Source organism: Bos indicus, chromosome 5, assembly GCF_029378745.1.
Source record: "Bos indicus isolate NIAB-ARS_2022 breed Sahiwal x Tharparkar chromosome 5, NIAB-ARS_B.indTharparkar_mat_pri_1.0, whole genome shotgun sequence".
Taxonomy (NCBI): domain Eukaryota; kingdom Metazoa; phylum Chordata; class Mammalia; order Artiodactyla; family Bovidae; genus Bos; species Bos indicus.
This window is the reverse complement of record NC_091764.1, coordinates 69520395-69537511: the sequence shown is the minus strand read 5'-3', so window position 1 is coordinate 69537511 and position 17117 is coordinate 69520395. Positions and strand designations below refer to the sequence as shown.

Genomic DNA, 17117 nt, shown 5'->3' with positions numbered 1-17117 from the left:
TCGGGGTACTAAGATCTCACATACCTTATGACCAAAAAATCAAAACATAAAAAAAAAAACAGAAGCAGTAAGATAAAAAAATTCAATAAAGATTTTTAAAATGGTCCACATTAAAAAACATCTTAAAAAAAGATAATGAATAAAATTGCTAAGCATGGTCCAAGCTCTATGCTCAATAAAGTCATATTAGTTGTTCTTGATGTGATGTTAGAGATCTGAGAGGTCATTGCTGGCTGGAGTAGAAACTTCTGTTGGGTGGTGGCGGGGTTGAGGCGAGATTGCCCCAGTCAGTGATTCTGAGCTCTGGATGCACATTAGAATCTCATGGGGTGTTTGTAAGAAGGAATGCTGATGCCACCCCTAGAGATTTCAGTTTAATTGGCCAGGCTGAGAAAGATTGGGTTGATCCTCCAACTAGGAGGAAACGGTTGTCTTGGTCCGATCATTTGTCATCAGTGGATTCCAGAGCAGAACATGCATCTGGCAGTCGTCACCAGTGAGCCGTGGGCGATACCTCTGGGCCTGGGTTTCCTTCCTCAGCCATTTGGTTGCTGCCCTCATCAGGGACTCAGAGCCCCATGAAACAGTTTGTTGAACTTGGCAAAGTGGTGTGTTATGCTTGTGTTTACTCTTCTGAACCCATGGCGAATTGCTGAGTAGTTTAACACACTCCCTCTGCTGCCAGATTCACAAGTTCCACATGAAGTCTCTCTCATCAGACTGGATCCAAATGGAGGACCCACCCCCGATCAATTGCACAGCCCTCAGAGAGTTTTCTTCACTTAGAATCAGATGAACAAGCTCTTGGGCTATGAATCTGTCCAGTCACGTTTTTAATGAGTTTCCTATGAAGTTAGCTATTTGACCTTCAAGTGTATTATTTTCATTGTTTTCATTTGATTACACCCAAGTCATTTTTCTAGAGGCAGGAGATTAGACATAAAACAACCAAACGCGAATGCTACTCCCTGGCTGTCCAGCCTCGCCCTCTTGGGTTTCCTGGAATTCAATATTTTCTAGTGCCTCAAATAATACCACTTGTACTTGAAGCTAATTTTTAAAGAAAAAAAAATGAACTGTATTGCCATGTAACATAGGGTCTTTTGAAATGAACTGGGATGTCTCTGTAAATTTGCCAAGGCTGCAACTATTAGAAAGGCTCATGGACTTGTCTTTACAATGACCATACCCTCCAGGGGCATTTGGATCATGAAAGGGGGACTGGACTTAATGAACTGTAACTTATAACTTTCAGAGTCCAAGATTCTTTGATTTGGGAATTTGTGCTCTGCCTGCTCTAGCAATTCTGTAGAGTGGGTTCATCTGGTAGGTGTGAATCCAAGATCGACATCGGTGCTTTGGGACTCCACTGGGAACTGAAGAATGGACCCTAGTTAAGAGAGCCAGGCTTGCTGAGTCCTTTGATGCCTTTGAGTGTTAGTTCACGATCTCCTCTATTCTCGAACCCCTCTCGTCCAAGGGCACAAATACAATCTCAGGAGTGGATTCTGCCAACACAGATTCATAATAATCCTGGATTTGATCCAGGCATGTCTTCATTTGTTCTTCATTGTTAAACTAAGACCCGCTGCCTAATAATAACAGCTGATACTTATGTGTCTGCTTACTGTTATGTGCTGGGGTAATCCTTACGATGAGGTTAGAAGCTTCCATTTAACAGATGAAGAAACTGAGGGAACAGAAAGGTTAAGTAACTTGCCAAGGTCACTCAGCTGGGTAAATGGCAGACCTGGATTTGAACTGGGAGTCAAGCTCTTAAACTCTGCACTCTATTGTCTAATGAAGCAGACTAGGATTTAGGGTTGAAAAGAAAGTCATGAGCCACTCCTGGAGGGTCAAGCAGTGACCAGAACCAAAAGTGTGATAACCGCAAATCTGACTTATCCACCCTAAGTGATAAGGGGGGATGAACCTGAAAACTATCACAACACTGTTAATTGGCTGTCAGTTCAGTTCAGTTGCTCAGTCATGTCCAACTCTTTGTGACCCCATGACTGCAGCATGCCAGGCCTCCCTGTCCATCACCAACTCCTGGAGTTTACTCAAACTCATGTCCATTGAGTTGGTGATGCCATCTAACCATCCCATCCTCTGTCGTCCCCTTCTCCTCCTGCCCTCAATCTTTCCGAGCATCAGGGTCTTTTCAAATGAGTCAGTTCTTCAAATCAGGTGGCCAAAGTATTGGAATTTTAGCTTCAACATCAGTCCTTCCAATGAATATTCAGGACTGGTTTCCTTTAGGATGGACTGGTTGGATCTCCCTTGCAGTCCAAGGGCTATACTCCAATACAAAATTGTTGTTAGTCACTCAGTCGTGTCCAACTCTTTGCGGCCCCATGGACTGCAGCATGCCAGGCTTCCCTGTCCTTCACCATCTCCCGGAGCTTGCTCAAACTCATGTCCATTGAGTTGGTGATGCCATCCAACCATCTTATCCTCTGTCGTCCCCTTCTCCTCCTGCCTTCTATCTTTCCCAGCATCTTTTCCAGTGAGTTGGCTCTTCGCATCAGGTGGTCAAAGTATTGAAGCTTCAGCTTCAGCATCAGTCCTGACAATGAATATTCAGGGTTGATTTCCTCTAGGATTGACTGGTTGTCTTAACTGGAATCCATTCTTCAGTTTCCAGTGGAGTTCCAAAGCAATCTCGGAGCTGCACATACCAGATGAACCCACCATCAGGAATTACAGGAAGGGACAGAACACATATTCCAAAATCAAAGAAATCTCAGACTCTGCAAGTTAGATCCTGAAGGAATCCAATACAAAATAGAAAGTAAAAAAAAAAAAAGGTGGAATGAAACCATATAGAGAAATCCCCTACAGTGATTTTCAGGGGAGGGAGATGAAGGTTGTTTTCACAGAGGATGGGATTTCTACCCCTTCACTGCCCAAACTGAAGAAGCATGCTTTTTCCTAGAAGTTCATTGGAGGAGGGTGGAGTCCAATAGTTGGTCCAACATGGCTCCCTGATTGGCATCTTTCTCCCATACAACCCCTCTGCTGGCTATTTTCCTGCCATCTCGGTATTTGCCGTTGGTCCCTTCAGATAACACTGATGAATAGTTCTTGGCCAGGCTTTTGCATCCACTCTTCCTTAGGTAGTTTATATACTTTCTTTCATTTCGTCTGCCTTCTGTGGAGTCCACTGCTGGCTGTGGGTGGCCTGATTGGCTCTGGTTCTCCTTGGGCATGCCAACCAACATCCAGAGTTTTGGTTTAAGAAAAGACAATGAGTGAATTAAAGAATCTTTCATTGTCCACACCAGGAAACACATTGAGTCAACACTGACCAACTCATGGACAATGGGAGAGCTGCCAGTTTAGGTTATTTTTCTCACTCTCACTGCCCTAGGCTTTCTGATGTAAGGGTTTAGAGGACCGTTTTATGAAGCCGTGAACCCATGAGGTGTTTGAAATTTAGTTCTGGGGAGGGAACTCTTGAAGAATGAATCTTGTATTGACTAAATGACCTAATTAGGCTGCAGACAATTCTTGCAAAGGAAAGATCACTCTATTTCTGAAATGAAAAAGAAAGAGGCTTTCTGCGAGGGTCCTTCTGAACTTTAATAAAAGAGCATCCCTGAGGAGTGGAATGGTCTGAGGTTTTAGGAAAGTAATAAAAATGCTGGCAATGTGAGGAGGCCCCACCACGGAGGGAAGGGCAGCATCCTGGAACTGATTTAGAAAATGGAGCTAATGGAACGCAAAGGCGTGAAAAGAATTCTGACTGATCCATTTTAGGCCCTTGGCTTTTTGCTTAAAACTAACAAATGAGCCTTCCTCTTTTTTTTTTTTTTTTTTTAAATTTATTTGGCTGCATTGAGTCTTAGTTGTGGCATGAGGGCTTATGCCCTGAGGCAGGTGGGATCTTAGTTCCCTGACCAGGAATTGAACACACATCCCCTGCATTGCAAGGCAGATTTTTAACCACTGGACCACCATGGAAATCCTGCCTGCCTCTCTTGAGGTTACATGTAAAGCAGAATGATAGCTTCCAATTTTTATAACCTGCTTCTCTTGGAACATTAAATGATTCCCACCCTCTCCCTTCCCAAGCCCATTTTCTTCCTAAATGGCCTCTTTTTGGCTCTAAAGCAGCCAGTGGATGGTTGAAATCCCACGATCTCCTCACTCATCAGCATTTCTCCCAGGCCAGGGCATTGTTTTTATCATATGCATTTTCTCAAGATCTACAAGTTGTGTTATTAACCCTGAGGGCAGCAGGAGGGAATGGTTAGGAGTCGGGTAATTAGGGAGATTGTGAAAGCCAGGCAATCAGAAGGCAGAACTGGACTGTCAAACTCAACATCTGATGAAATTCAGAATTAATTGGGAGAAGTAGCTGTTACCATAGTAACCAATTCCCACTCTCCCTTAAAATGGAAAATAAACAGAAAACAGGACAAATACTTCAAGTGAGTGTCTGGAAAGAAGGCCCTTCTGTGGAACAGTAGGAGAAAAAGGAGAGAGTCTGGATATTTTAGGATTTGCTGAGACAATGGTAAAACCAGTTCGTGCAAACAGAATGCAAGGCGTTTTTGATGGTTCAGTTCCACCCTTGTTTTCTCTAAGAAATCTCTGCACCCCCTTTCAGACTGCCTTTCCCATCTTCCTCTCTGATCATCCAGGTACTTAAAGTCTGTATCTCACAGGTTAGCCCTTGACTTGTAAGTGCTGGAAGGGAAAGGCAATCCACTCCAATATTCTTGCCTGGAGAGTCCTGTGGATGGAGGAGCTTGTTGGGCTACAGTCCATAGGGTTGCAAAGAGTCGGACATGACTGAAGCAACTTAGCATGCATGCATGCATGCATGCATGCATGCAGTTTTATTCAACTAGATAGCAACTCCTCCATAAAACAGTGTCTTATGCTATGTTTGTATTCCCTTTATCATGTAGCGAGATGCTCAGATAAATGCTTCAGATAGGCTGATAAACAAGCATTTTCAGAAAAGGGAGTGATGTTGGTTAATGAAAGAGAGTCTTTATTGAGTATTAGGCAAGAAGGGTAAACCTATGATGGAGGAAGGTGGTGCGGAGTCATGACGAGAACACACGCTTTTGAGTCACACACATTTGGGATCAAATCCTAACTGGTTATCTTCCTGACAGAAATGCATACGGAGCAGTGTCAAAAGACATACACAAGAATGTTCATAGCGACTTGGTTCGTAGTGACCCTCACCTGGAAACAACCCAAATGTCTCTCACCAGCAGAATGGATGCATTCACAAATTGGAGTACTCTACCGCAGTGAAGATGGATAGTCTTTGACTCCATAGAACAGCATGGATTAATCTTACAAATATAATGTTGAACGAATGAAGCCATACACAAAAGAATATACTACATGATGCGATTCCACTTTTAGAAAACTCAAAATCCAAAACTAATCTGTGATAGTGGCCTATATACATACCCCTGGGGAGATGGTTAGTGACTGAAGAAGACATGGTGGGTACTTGCAGGGTGCTGGCCACATTGTTTCACGATCTGAGTGCTGGTCCCCTATTTATGAAGGAGGGATAATGTTAATCTCATAGGATTGTTAGGGTTGGATGTGACAATCCATGGTGTGTAGTAATTGCTCAATAAATGTTCACTACAGTGATTATGATGAACTTCCCTGGTGGCTCAGACCATAAAGAGTCCGCTTGTGATACTGGAGACCCGAGTTCAATCCCTGGGTCTGGAAGATGCCCTGGAGAAGGGAATGGCAACCCACTCCAGTATTCTTGCCTGGAGAATTTCATGGACAGAGGAGCCTGGTGGGCTGCCATCCATGGGGTTGCAAAGAGTCAGACATGACTGAGCAACTAACAATGCACAGTGATTATGGATCAGCCTTCTTGGAGGGATCACTGTCTGGAGAAGTTCTCGGGGTGATGTGATGAAATCCTGCACTGTTTCATGGGTCCAGGATCCTAGATGCTACCCTGTCCCTTGTTCCATCTGTTTATTTTTCTTGGCAATGTCTTGGTCTCATGTCTGCTGAGCTCCTTATGGGCTCTTGGTCACAGGTTTTCTTGGTCACATGTCTGCTGAGCTCCTTGTGGGCATTCAAGGACTCTGTGTTCTATTCATAGTCTGTTCCTTCTTTCTCTCATCTTAGTCCCCAGCACTGTCCACTCTGGTGAGCCTGCTTAACACGCTCCTGGTTCCCCCACGCTCACGCTGCTCTTTCTGACGGCTGGTGTCTCCTCCCCTTCTTACCCTGGTAGAGATTTCTTCCACTGACCCCCGTGGGTGCTCTGTAAAGCTCTGTTGCTCTGTTAAAAACCTGGGTCTGCACCACATGGACTCGGGCCCCACACTGTAGGCTGACTCAAGCTGAGCTCAGTTTCTATTCAGGGGTTTAATTTTCCTGGTAGGCCTGGCTTGTCAAGGGCCATAGTTTTCCTTACCATTCTGGAGCCACCAGGCTTCTGGGTAAAACTGTCTGGCCAAGAGACACAGGCTTTCATTTTTCAGAAAGGAAACCCTTCCCAACTGGTGGAAAATAAGCTTTTGCTTAGTGACTAATAACATAAACACAGACGAGATTTCTGGGCTTATAAATAACCAGTTGTAAAAGTGCCCAAGGGAAGCGGCCCTTTTTTGCCCAAAGAATGGCTGAGAATGTTCCTATCACCTGGCTGATAGAGACCTTACAGTAGGCAAGCCCGAGCCGTGAGCTGGGGGTGCGGAAACCGGTCATTCTTCAGGACGAATTCCCAAGGCCTTGCTCTTATATGTGATAAATCTTGGGCTACTCTGGAAAAATAATAGCTGATCTCTAAGGTTCTTCCTGCTCAAAAATCCTGTGATTCTGGAGCAGCCACCACATGTTTTAAAGAGTGATGCCAGTGGGGAGAGGAAAGTCTTAGGGTTTTGTTTTGCCAGAGCTGCCTAAGAAGCAGACAGAGTAATTACAAGAATAGCTCACGGTGACTGAGCAGTGGCTTGGGCACCGTGCTTAGGGGGCTAGGGCCCGTGAGCTCACTGAATCTCCCCTTACTGTGTGAGGAGGTTCCTGGCCTTATTTACTGATGAAGAGACTGAGATTCAGAGAGGTTGATGTATGTGGATAGTAGGATAGGGGCTAAGAGCGTGGAGTGTGCAGTCATTCGAGGGCTCAGGCCTTGTATTTGCTTTGTGGCCATGGCAGTCACTAACCTCACTGTACCTGGGCTTTCTCATCTGTAGAACAGGGATAGTCATAGGACCAAAGCCATGTGATATAATTCATGCAATATCGGCACAGTGCCTGCACATAGTAGGCCTTCCAAAAATGCTGCTATTATTAGGAAGGGCTCAGAAAGCTTCATATATAACACTTCATGGCCTCCTTGATGAATCACTGATGCTCCAAGTCTAGAAATGTTTGCAGTTACCTTATACAGGGTTGCAGTTATGGCATTGACCCCGAGACTCCAGCTGCTTCCTACTGGAGGACTTAAGAGTGGGGTTCCAGAGCCAGGCCTGGTCACGTGGACAGTTCTCTTAACCCAGCTGCCCACCAGCCTTGCCGGCAACAGTGGGGCTCTTGCCTCATTCATCCAGCATTTCCCAAACTGGCTCCTAGTTAGTTCAGTAAGAATATTGAAATGGCCAAATCACCCTGCAAAACTCAGGGTTAAAGAAGCCAGGTTCTCCAGGGGTGATCAAGTATCAGCATTTTCCAAGTATTTTACCGATGTTTGACCGTGGAACCCTTTATTCCTCTGGATGTCTTGCGGGACTAGTGCTCCATGAAACATGTATTTGGCTGTTCCCCAGCCCCTCCAAACACAGTCAGCAAAGGAACAAGAGTGAAAGGATTGGGGGAGATTATTAGGAAAGGCATGCCTAGGAACGTGAGACAGGTGGACAGAACCAGGGTCTATTTTAAAGGTAGGAGCAGCAGGACTGACTGTTGGAAGCTGTGTAGTAAAATGTTTGGCACATTGAACTATGTCAAACAGAATTGTGTTTATACCTCCTTGATACCAAGTTAGCCAGTTGGAAAGGGACACGTCTGGTCACTGTCACAGGCCTCTTGTATGCAGGCAGCCAGTGACCACACCTTCTGCTGGTCACTGAAGGGACCAGTGGCTTTGGCCTTCTTTAAGCACGTATCAGGCTTGTTGGAAGTGTGAGGCTCCGTGTTTATTTCCCTATCAAAGTACTTTCCCTCTCTCCCCCTCAATTACCTCCCCCCAAACCCGCTCTGCCACCCCAACTTTTAAAATTAGAAAACCTGCTGCCCTCTCCAGGGCCTGTTACTCTGTCATTTTTTGAGGCTGAGCCATGCATCTTGAGGCAGGTTTTCCAGTTTCCAGAGTTTATTGTCAATGAAAAGTGCACAACAGGCTGAAATCCCCAGCAGGAGCCAAGACTGCAGGGTGCAGCGAGGCCAGGAGACTTGGGAGCAGCCAGTTTTATCTGGCTGTTCTCTCTCCTCCTCCTCCCTGCCCTCCTGCTTCTCCCTTCTTTTTTATCAGAGAGGTTTGGCTGGACTTGAAGGAGCCAAAAAGGAACTGGAGGGGCCTGAGCTTCTAGCAGCCAGTGACAAGATGTGGGAGGACAGGGGACCCAGGCCCGGGCACGTTCCGGTTCACTGAGTGTGTCTGTGTGTCTGGCTCAGTGCTAGGTCCTGGGCTCCAATAGTATTGATACCAACAAGAATAACTAACATTATTGAGTGAAAAGGCAGGCTTTGTTATAAGCATTTAAAATACCGGATATCAATAAATCCTCCCCAAAATTCTAGAAGTACGTACTGATATATTTACATTTTACCGTTCAAGTGAGGCACAGAGAGGGCAAGCAACTCTCCCAGAGTCAGACAGCAAGTAAGAAGCAGATCCAGAAATCTACTTAGGAGTGTCTGGTTCCAAAACTAGTTATTACCTCTCTAAGTCTAGGCTCACAGTCCAGACAGAGGAAATAAATATGTAAGTCAGCAAATATATCCACACAGTTTGAAAGTATGGTAAGAGGTAGAAAGGAGGCAACATGGATGCCATATTTGAGTTTATTGTTGCCTGATGAGTTGGAGGGGCCCTGGTAGGTCAGACAGGTGGGAGTAAAAAAAGAGGGAAGAGCATGGAGGTGGGAGACAGCAGTGTGTGTGTGTGTGTGTGTGTGTGTGTGTGATAGTGAGAAACAGTGAACAGTCTGGCATCAGTGGGCATAGGGGGCCTGACAGGGAGCGGCAGAAGCTGATGAGATGGAGAGAGGTAGGCAGGTGTCTACCTGGGAAGGAGGGCCTTGGGTATCCTACAAACATTTTTATATTATATCCTTTGGGACTGATGGATTTCAACACAATGATTATTTTGTCCTTGCTCAAAAGACATCATATGTGAAAGCCCCAAGCTTTCTGCTCATAAAACAGCAGTGGAATAGCTTTGGCTGAGGTGGAGCTGAGGACCTGGAGCCCGTCTTTCATGTCCTCCTCTGACCTGGCCCCATGGGCATCTGACTGCCTAGAACTCCTAGGTCAGTCTAACAGAGTTTGAGTGTCATTGCTAGAGAATATCAGGGTTGAGCAGAAAGAAGCATTTAGTGCCATGCAGTGGTTTACTGTAACAGTCCAGAATGCATTTATGAAGTTTTGAGTACCCCTCATTTAATAAATATTGATTGAACCCCTTTGCCAAAAGGCCGTGAATGCTTGGGATACCTCAGTGAATAAAACAGACCCGCCTACTTTACATTCTAATGGGACAGAGAGAATAAATGTACAGATGTGTAACAGGGATAAGAAGGGCCCATAGGACTTGTAGGACCTGGGGGCCACATTTGGAAGTTTGGGTTTTGTTTTGAGTAAGATGAGAATCTGGAAGGTTTTGAGTAAAGAGGTGACAAGTTCAGCCACCCATTTGGGGATCCAGGTAGCTGGTACATATCCAGTGATTAATAAATGGTCGTTGTGTTTGTTATTCCCCATCATCCCATCAAGAAGGGAGATGTAGAAGTGGGAGGGGCTTGTGAGAAATGAACCTGGTGAAGTGGGTGGGGTCCTCAGAAGAGAGGCACTTATCCTGCAGCGTTAGCAAGGCGAGTCCAGTCAGAGCAGCGATGATGTCATTGTCCACCTGGCTGGGCAACTTGCCCCTCTCCTCGTCACGCTGATGGCCTGACTGGTCTGCTCCCTGTGCAGCGACATCTCCACCATCGCCTCTCTCTACTGTGCTGTCTGTAGTCCTAAGTGAGCTTGTCGGTTAAACTGGCTGTTTGTGTGTCGCTGTTCCCCCCGCAGTGTTTGAGAACAAAGATAAGATTGTGATCATCATGGAGTACGCCAGTAAAGGGGAGCTGTACGACTACATCAGCGAGCGGCGGCGCCTCAGCGAGCGGGAGACCAGACACTTCTTCCGGCAGATCGTCTCCGCCGTGCACTATTGTCACAAGGTACGGCCCGCCCACCAGTGCTTCCGCCGCAGGTGGTTTCCATGGGACCACGCGATTCTGTTCATGTTATGAAGGTGACATCTGTTCTTTGTAGTATCAGTTCAGTTCAGTTGCTCAGTCGTGTCCAACTCTGCAACCCCATGGACTGCAGCACGCCAGGCTTCCCTATCCATGACCAACTCCTGGAGTTTGCTCAAACTCGTATCCCTCTAGTCGGTGATGCCATTGTAGTCATTGTAGTATATACATAGAATTTATAAACTAGAAAGAAGAAAATCACCATCACCTTGAATCTCAGAATCCAGGAATCACCCACTATCGACATTCTTGTTTGTTTCTTTCCAATCTTCTTCCCTCTACTCCTCACATTTATTAAAAGCTTATTTAATAATTTTAGGTTTATAGGAGTTTCCATGATAGTACAGAGTCCCCATGCACCACACTCAGTTTACCGTGATGCTGACATCTTACAAGATTGTTGTACACTCATTAAAACGGAGACACCCACATTTGTATACTGTGATTAACAAAACTCACAGTTTTGTTTTACTTGGGTTTCACCAGTTTCCCTACTTGGGTTTCACCAGTTTTCCTTGGGCTTCACCAGTTTTCCAACTTGGGTTTCACCAGTTTTCCTACCAGTGACCTTTTTCCATTCCAGGATCCAATCCAGACACCACTTTGTAAGCATTTTTATATTTCTGTCTTGCTACTTTTTTCACTTAGGGTTTTAAACAGTTTTCTATGTTACTAAAAATTCTCTATCATTATTGTGATTGTTGGATGTTTAGACGTTCTGCTGCTGCTGCTGCTAAGTCGCTTCAGTCGTGTCCGACTCTGTGCGACCCCATAGACGGCAGCCCACCAGGCTCCGCCGTCCTGGCTATTATAAATAATGACTGACATCTTTCTACAGTAACCTTTTTTCTATCATTTGAATAATTGACTTAAGAGAAATTCCAGAACTGGAATTAGTAGACCATAGGTTCTGAACCTTTCTATGCCCTGGTTTCTTTTCCTTGCATAGGTTACATCCACATAGGTTATGTACGAGTGTGCGAGTGTAGGAAGTAACTTCAGTTGTGTCTGATCCTTTGTGACCCTATGGACCCTATGGACCGCCAGCCTCCTCTGTCCATGGGATTCTCCAGGCAAGAATACTGGAGTGGGTTGCCATTCCCTCCTCCAGGGGATCTTCCTGACCCAGGGATTGAACCCGAGTCCCTTAAGTCTCCTGCACTGGCAGGTGGGTTCTTTACCACTAGCGCCACCTGGGAAGCCAGGTTTTGTACACACATGTACAGTTTATTGCCACACAACTAATGGGATGTACTCTTAATACCCCTAGTTTAGCTACCCTTGGCCTCTGCAGAAGGGAGTGAAGTACACAGATAACTCCAAGCCGTACTTCACCCAATTATTATTTATCACTTTAGTCCTGATTTTCATCCCATTCATACTTTTCCACAGAACTGTCACACCTGGAACAGTCCCTCACTTTGAGGACTGTAGTGACTTGAATCCAGCATAGCCTCCAAACTAGAGTCATTTTCTTCATTGAAGTGATTGCAACACAGGGCCTTCTGGTTTGTTCAATATTCCGGTTAATTGAGAGTCACTCTGGGATGACCATCTTCTAATTATTTACAATTTAAAATCCTTAACCCATGAACATTATTTGACTTCTTAGCTGACTCAAAAGGCACTTATGATTCAGATTGTACAGTGTTTTGTATCTTATCATCATGCATTATCATAAAGCATCATAGATCCTATTTTCATTATTTAAGAGTGTGAAACTTGGATTGTGTATGAATGGGGTTTCCATCTTATGAAAACTAGGAATGCAGCCGTGTAAACCAAACTACTTCCAATGCTTAAACAAAATCAGCCACCTTGTGATCTGTATCTTTTGTTCAGGAGCCCTGCTTTGTGCATTTCTGATTTCAGAACACATCCCTGAAGGTTTGAATTACAAAGAGTGGTAGAAATACATGTTTTCAACCTCTTCGGTCAGTGTTTTTGGAGAAATTAAGAACTGTCAAATGGAAAGGAAACTAAGCAATAAAGTACCAGCTGTGAACATGCAGATTCTGAACTAAAGAAATCCTGAATGAAAGAGAATTCCTAGCCAGTTGGTTTGCTTAAAAGGGCAGCTTCAATTGCAAAGGTCTTTTATGCTGAATGATGTTAAAAACATCTCCCGGTCTGAGTAGCTGGTTCTTTCAGTTCCTCTTCTCTTTCCCTGCCCACCCACCCCCTTAAAAGATCGTTGGGTTTTAAAAAGAATTAAACTGGACAGTTGTAACTGCTGTATAGACCAGCGGCCTATTGGTTAAGGATTTCTTTTCACTGTTCAACTGGCTGTGTGCTTGTCACTGGGCTCAGCAGCCAGCCTTGCCAGTGTTTGCTTGAACGGAAAGGTCCTGCAGTATGGCAGTGGTCTGCTTTGGTCTCCTTGGCCTCTCCGCCTTTCACCCTTCACCCCACATTGAGTTCTGCCCAGAAGAGAGGGATTTCTAGAACCTTCCCTCCCAGCTGCTTAGGAAATAACCCTTGAAAGGGCGTCTGTTAATCCTCAGGACAGTTGTGCATGGTTTTCTGGGTCTAAAAAGGTTGAACCCAGTGTTGGGGAGACAGGTAGACCAGAGAGACAAGCCCGGTCTGTGAGCCCTGCATTCTGAGCCGCCAGCAGGGAGATCTGCCTCTTCCCTGGGAATCGCCATCACAGACAGACGATGTCTGCCCCTGCCTGGGACGATACTGCTTTCACACGGTGGAATGACATTCCCACAGAGAATCCCCCCGCTGTTTTACAGGCTCTGGGGGAGAATGGATTCCAGTCATTTTTCCCTTAACCACGCAGCAAGTGACTAATGCTCTCCTGTTGCTGGTGCTGGTCGCTGGCGGGACGCTTCATGACAGTGAGAGAGGCCCCCGAAGGATGGGGGCGAAGACCACCGGCGCTGGTGCACTTTAATCTGTCAAAGATTTTTCCCTTTGCTCACCCTCCTTCCCCTTCCTCCCCCTCCCCACATTTCTCCTTCATCCCAACTACTCCCATTCAATTCCCTGCATGTCTTCTCATTTCAGAATGGTGTGGTCCACCGGGACTTGAAGCTGGAAAATATACTGCTCGATGACAACTGTAATATTAAGGTAAAGCTCTTGCCACGCTGATGGATGTGCCAGACCTGGGGATTGTAGCCGGTGGGGGGCGGGGAGATGGTGGTTAAATGCTGCTTCAAGCTGCAGCCTACGAATAAGACAGCCACTTCCTTCCCTGGCTGGCCGGGTGGGGAGCATCACGAGGCTTGAGCCCTCAGTTCGGTTGAATTCATGCAATGAGCTTTTATCGATCTCCAACTCCATGCCAGACATTGTCCTAAGAACTGACTTAAAATACTGTCCCTGCCCTTGGGAAACTCATAGTCTGTAATGATCACCATCAAAATACTTAGAGTAGCCCAGTGCATTTGTACGTCACATCATATTTGCCCGATATCACTTAAATAGAATCTTCACAACAGCCGTGTGAGATAGAGACTGTTATTTATATCATTTAACAGATAGGGAAACTCAGGCACAGAGATGTTAAATAACTGTCCTGAAATGACACAGTGGTAAGCAGCGGAGCTGGGGGTTTGAACCCACGTCTCTCTGATCCACTGAGCCCAAGTTTGAACCATTGTGCTGGGTTTGCCCGCAGGCCCCCAATTTTATTATCTATCCTGGTCACTCCTCTGTCACTCCCATCCCCTGTCTCCTACTTCTCCTTCATCCGCACCCCCACCCCAGCTGTGGAACCGGGAAACTGAAATGCTGTTGGGAAAAGAACATACCAGCAAAGTGATGGGGTTGACTTTTATGGGGAATATTATTGCTGGCTGCTGCCGGAGCTGGAGAAAGCTCTCCTGGCCAACAGGGTTCCAGTGCCTCCCGCAGAGCACTCCAAATGGCCTTTTGATCATGGCTACAAAATAAGCAAATGCAGTTTCAAAATAAACGGGAGCTCACCGCATGGGTTTCATTATGAAATGGCCTTGGTACTCCCGGCACCAGGGGTCCCTCCCATTGGCTGCTGGTGACGTTAGTGTCTCAGCCCTGGTCCCCAAACCAGGCATGGGAATGACCTTGCATCATCCCCTCCTTTGGTTGTTGCTCTCAGTTGGGGGAGTGCGTCACAGGGAGACTATTTCCTTGCCAGGGAGAGTGGAGTTGCCTCGCTGTTTGGATTCTGTTCGTGGATCATGGTGGCAACCATTAGTCACCATCGTCCTATGAGAGGCCCCTGGAAGACACGTCAGGGTGATCTTTTTTTTTTTTTTTTTTGTGAGTGGTTGGCGGTGATCACGTATTTCTCTGTAGTCCATCGTGTAAGAAGGAAACAGTTGGTCAAATTAGTCTTTCTAGGAACAGGAAGTGAAATCTCAGGGTTTCTCCATTTCTGGCAAAGTGGTTGGATGATTCTCGAAGGAGCAGTGGCTGCAGGGTTAAAAAGAGTTCCATCTTGTGTGGTTTACTAGCTGCTTGACCTTGGGGGAGCCACTTAACCCTGTTTCCTCAGCCATAAAACAGGGAGGTGGTAATGCCCACAGGCTTGTCTTGAGGACTGAACAAGATACTCTGTTTAGCTTTATCTGAGCACTGTTCAGTGAGTCACAGTTAAGAAAAGCAGTGACTTTGGGGTTGGAGGGCCTGGTTTGGTAACGCAGCCTTGCCCCTTACTGACGGCAGTGTTTAGAGGAATTGTTCACTTATCTAAACCTCAGTTTCCTCATCTGTCCAGTAGAGATGCCAGCCCATTTCTTTGGGGATTGTTGGTTATCTGTTCATTACCATGTGTCAGGCCCTGTGCCTAGTCCTGGACAATCCATGACAGATGTGAGGAATTTAGACAGTCAAAGCTCTTAGCACTTGACTCTTCATATCCAAGGTACCTGCTGATAAGGCTGGCCGTCCAGGAGGAAGTTGAACAGGAAGTCAGCTGCACTGAAGGTGCCTGGGGCTTGGTGGTCAGACCACAGCGAGAGAACTGGGTTCTGCACCAAGGGACACATTCTAAGGGCTTGTGTCTTCCACCCTGGCAACTTTCTCTGCAGGTTCTTCCTGCCACCTGCTCCCAGAGCTCTCAAAACAAGATGTAGTCTTTACAAGGCCTGGAATGCAAGCCTGTCATTCAGGGATTGGGTTCTGTGGTACAGCTTGACCTCCTGGTCCCACGATGTAGTAGCAGAAGTGATAAGGCACATAGCTTCCTATGGAGTCATAGAATTCCCCAATGGAGGAGAAGAATGGTTAGCATTCAGAAAGCAATTGTGCTGGGAACAATGGGCAGGAGGCCTGAGAGAATGGCTCATTTACATAAAGCAAAAGGGCAGTGATATAGGGCCTCTCAGCTCCCAGGACCAAGTCTTCCTTCCAGGGTCCCTGACCATTATGTAGGGAAAAAGCAGATACATTAAATATTATGAAAATTGAGGTTTTGATCCTTTTGCCTTAGGAGTCTTTAAGAATTTCTACTCCTGGCATTTACCAACCTAAAATGCCTAATTGAGAGTGAGAAGAGTGTGTGTGTGCTCTGTGTCCAATTCTTTGCGACCCCATGGACTGTAGCCCACCAAGCTCCTCTGTCCATAGAATTTCCCAGGCAAGAATACTGGAGTGGATTGCCATTTCCTCCTCTAGGGGATGTTCCTGATTCAGGGATTGAACCCACTTCTCTTGAGCCTCCTGCATTGGCAGGCAGATTCTTTACCAGTGCATCACCTGGGAAGCTATAACCTTCCCTTTCTCTGATGCTATCCCTTCCTTCTGCTTGTTCAAGGACTCCTAAAAGGATCTGAGAAACCTAGAGCTTGAAGGAGTCTTTAGGTCATTTTCTGACTGCTGTTTTAACCGTTATGGCCTACAAAGTCTGATTGCCTCAGTACATCACTGTGTCTTTGTTTCCCTGGAAAGTGGCACAGAGCTTGTCACACAGTAGGTACTCTGAACTGTTGGATTTTGCAGTGAAGGGATGACAGCCAGGATTAGAATTCGCATGTTTGACTTCCAGGAAGATTCTCTTTTCATCATCTCACACCCACTTCCAAGGTTTTTGAAAATGTGTTTCAGCTGCTGTTGATCTCTCTTCTGGCTGCATGTGCTCAGCTCTTCCTGACTCAGCATTTTGCTGGAAATATATTTAGAAAGGGCACTTGTAGCAAAGACAGACAGACACATGGCTGCAAGCTGGCCTCCGAGTTCAAGAGATCCCATGTCATCAGTGTCTGGACGGGGTAGGGGGCAGGGGGTGGAAGGGGTGGAGGTGGGCATTGACCTTGAAGGTCTGTTACCAACCAGCAGAGTATGAGCAGCAGGTGCCTCTCAAAAGGTGGGTCCATCTTCTGTGTTTCAAGGGTAAAGGGCCTTTGCCCAGGAAGCCTATAAAAATGTTACTGGTGGAAACTTGTCACATGTCATTGCAATTTTGGTGTGAGCCATGGCTCTTGTTTCGTTCCTCTTCCCTTCCCTTCCTGATGTTGACTTGCAAAGAGCACATCTGGCGTTGGGAATTATTTATCTGGCCACTGCGCAAGGGTGCGGCTTCTAAAAATATTCACACAGTCAGTCGGCAGAAAGAATGAGAGCAATGTGCTTCTCTGGGTTGCATTCCGTCCTCTGTGGAGAAGCATGTCTACCAAAATAGACACCCAGCATAGCATTAATTTGCAATTA

The 17117-nt window shown here is 46.0% G+C and overlaps 1 protein-coding gene across 1 annotated transcript in view; it reads left to right on the top strand.

The window, feature by feature from the left end:
- The window catches only part of NUAK1 (NUAK family kinase 1), a 79562-nt gene that overhangs the window by 44342 nt on the left and 18103 nt on the right, over positions 1-17117 (top strand). Inside the window, exons 3-4 of the mRNA XM_019961235.2 lie at positions 10246-10397; positions 13491-13556. Of these exons, the coding sequence (XP_019816794.2) occupies positions 10246-10397; positions 13491-13556 (218 nt within the window). The remainder of the gene's footprint in view (positions 1-10245; positions 10398-13490; positions 13557-17117) is intronic.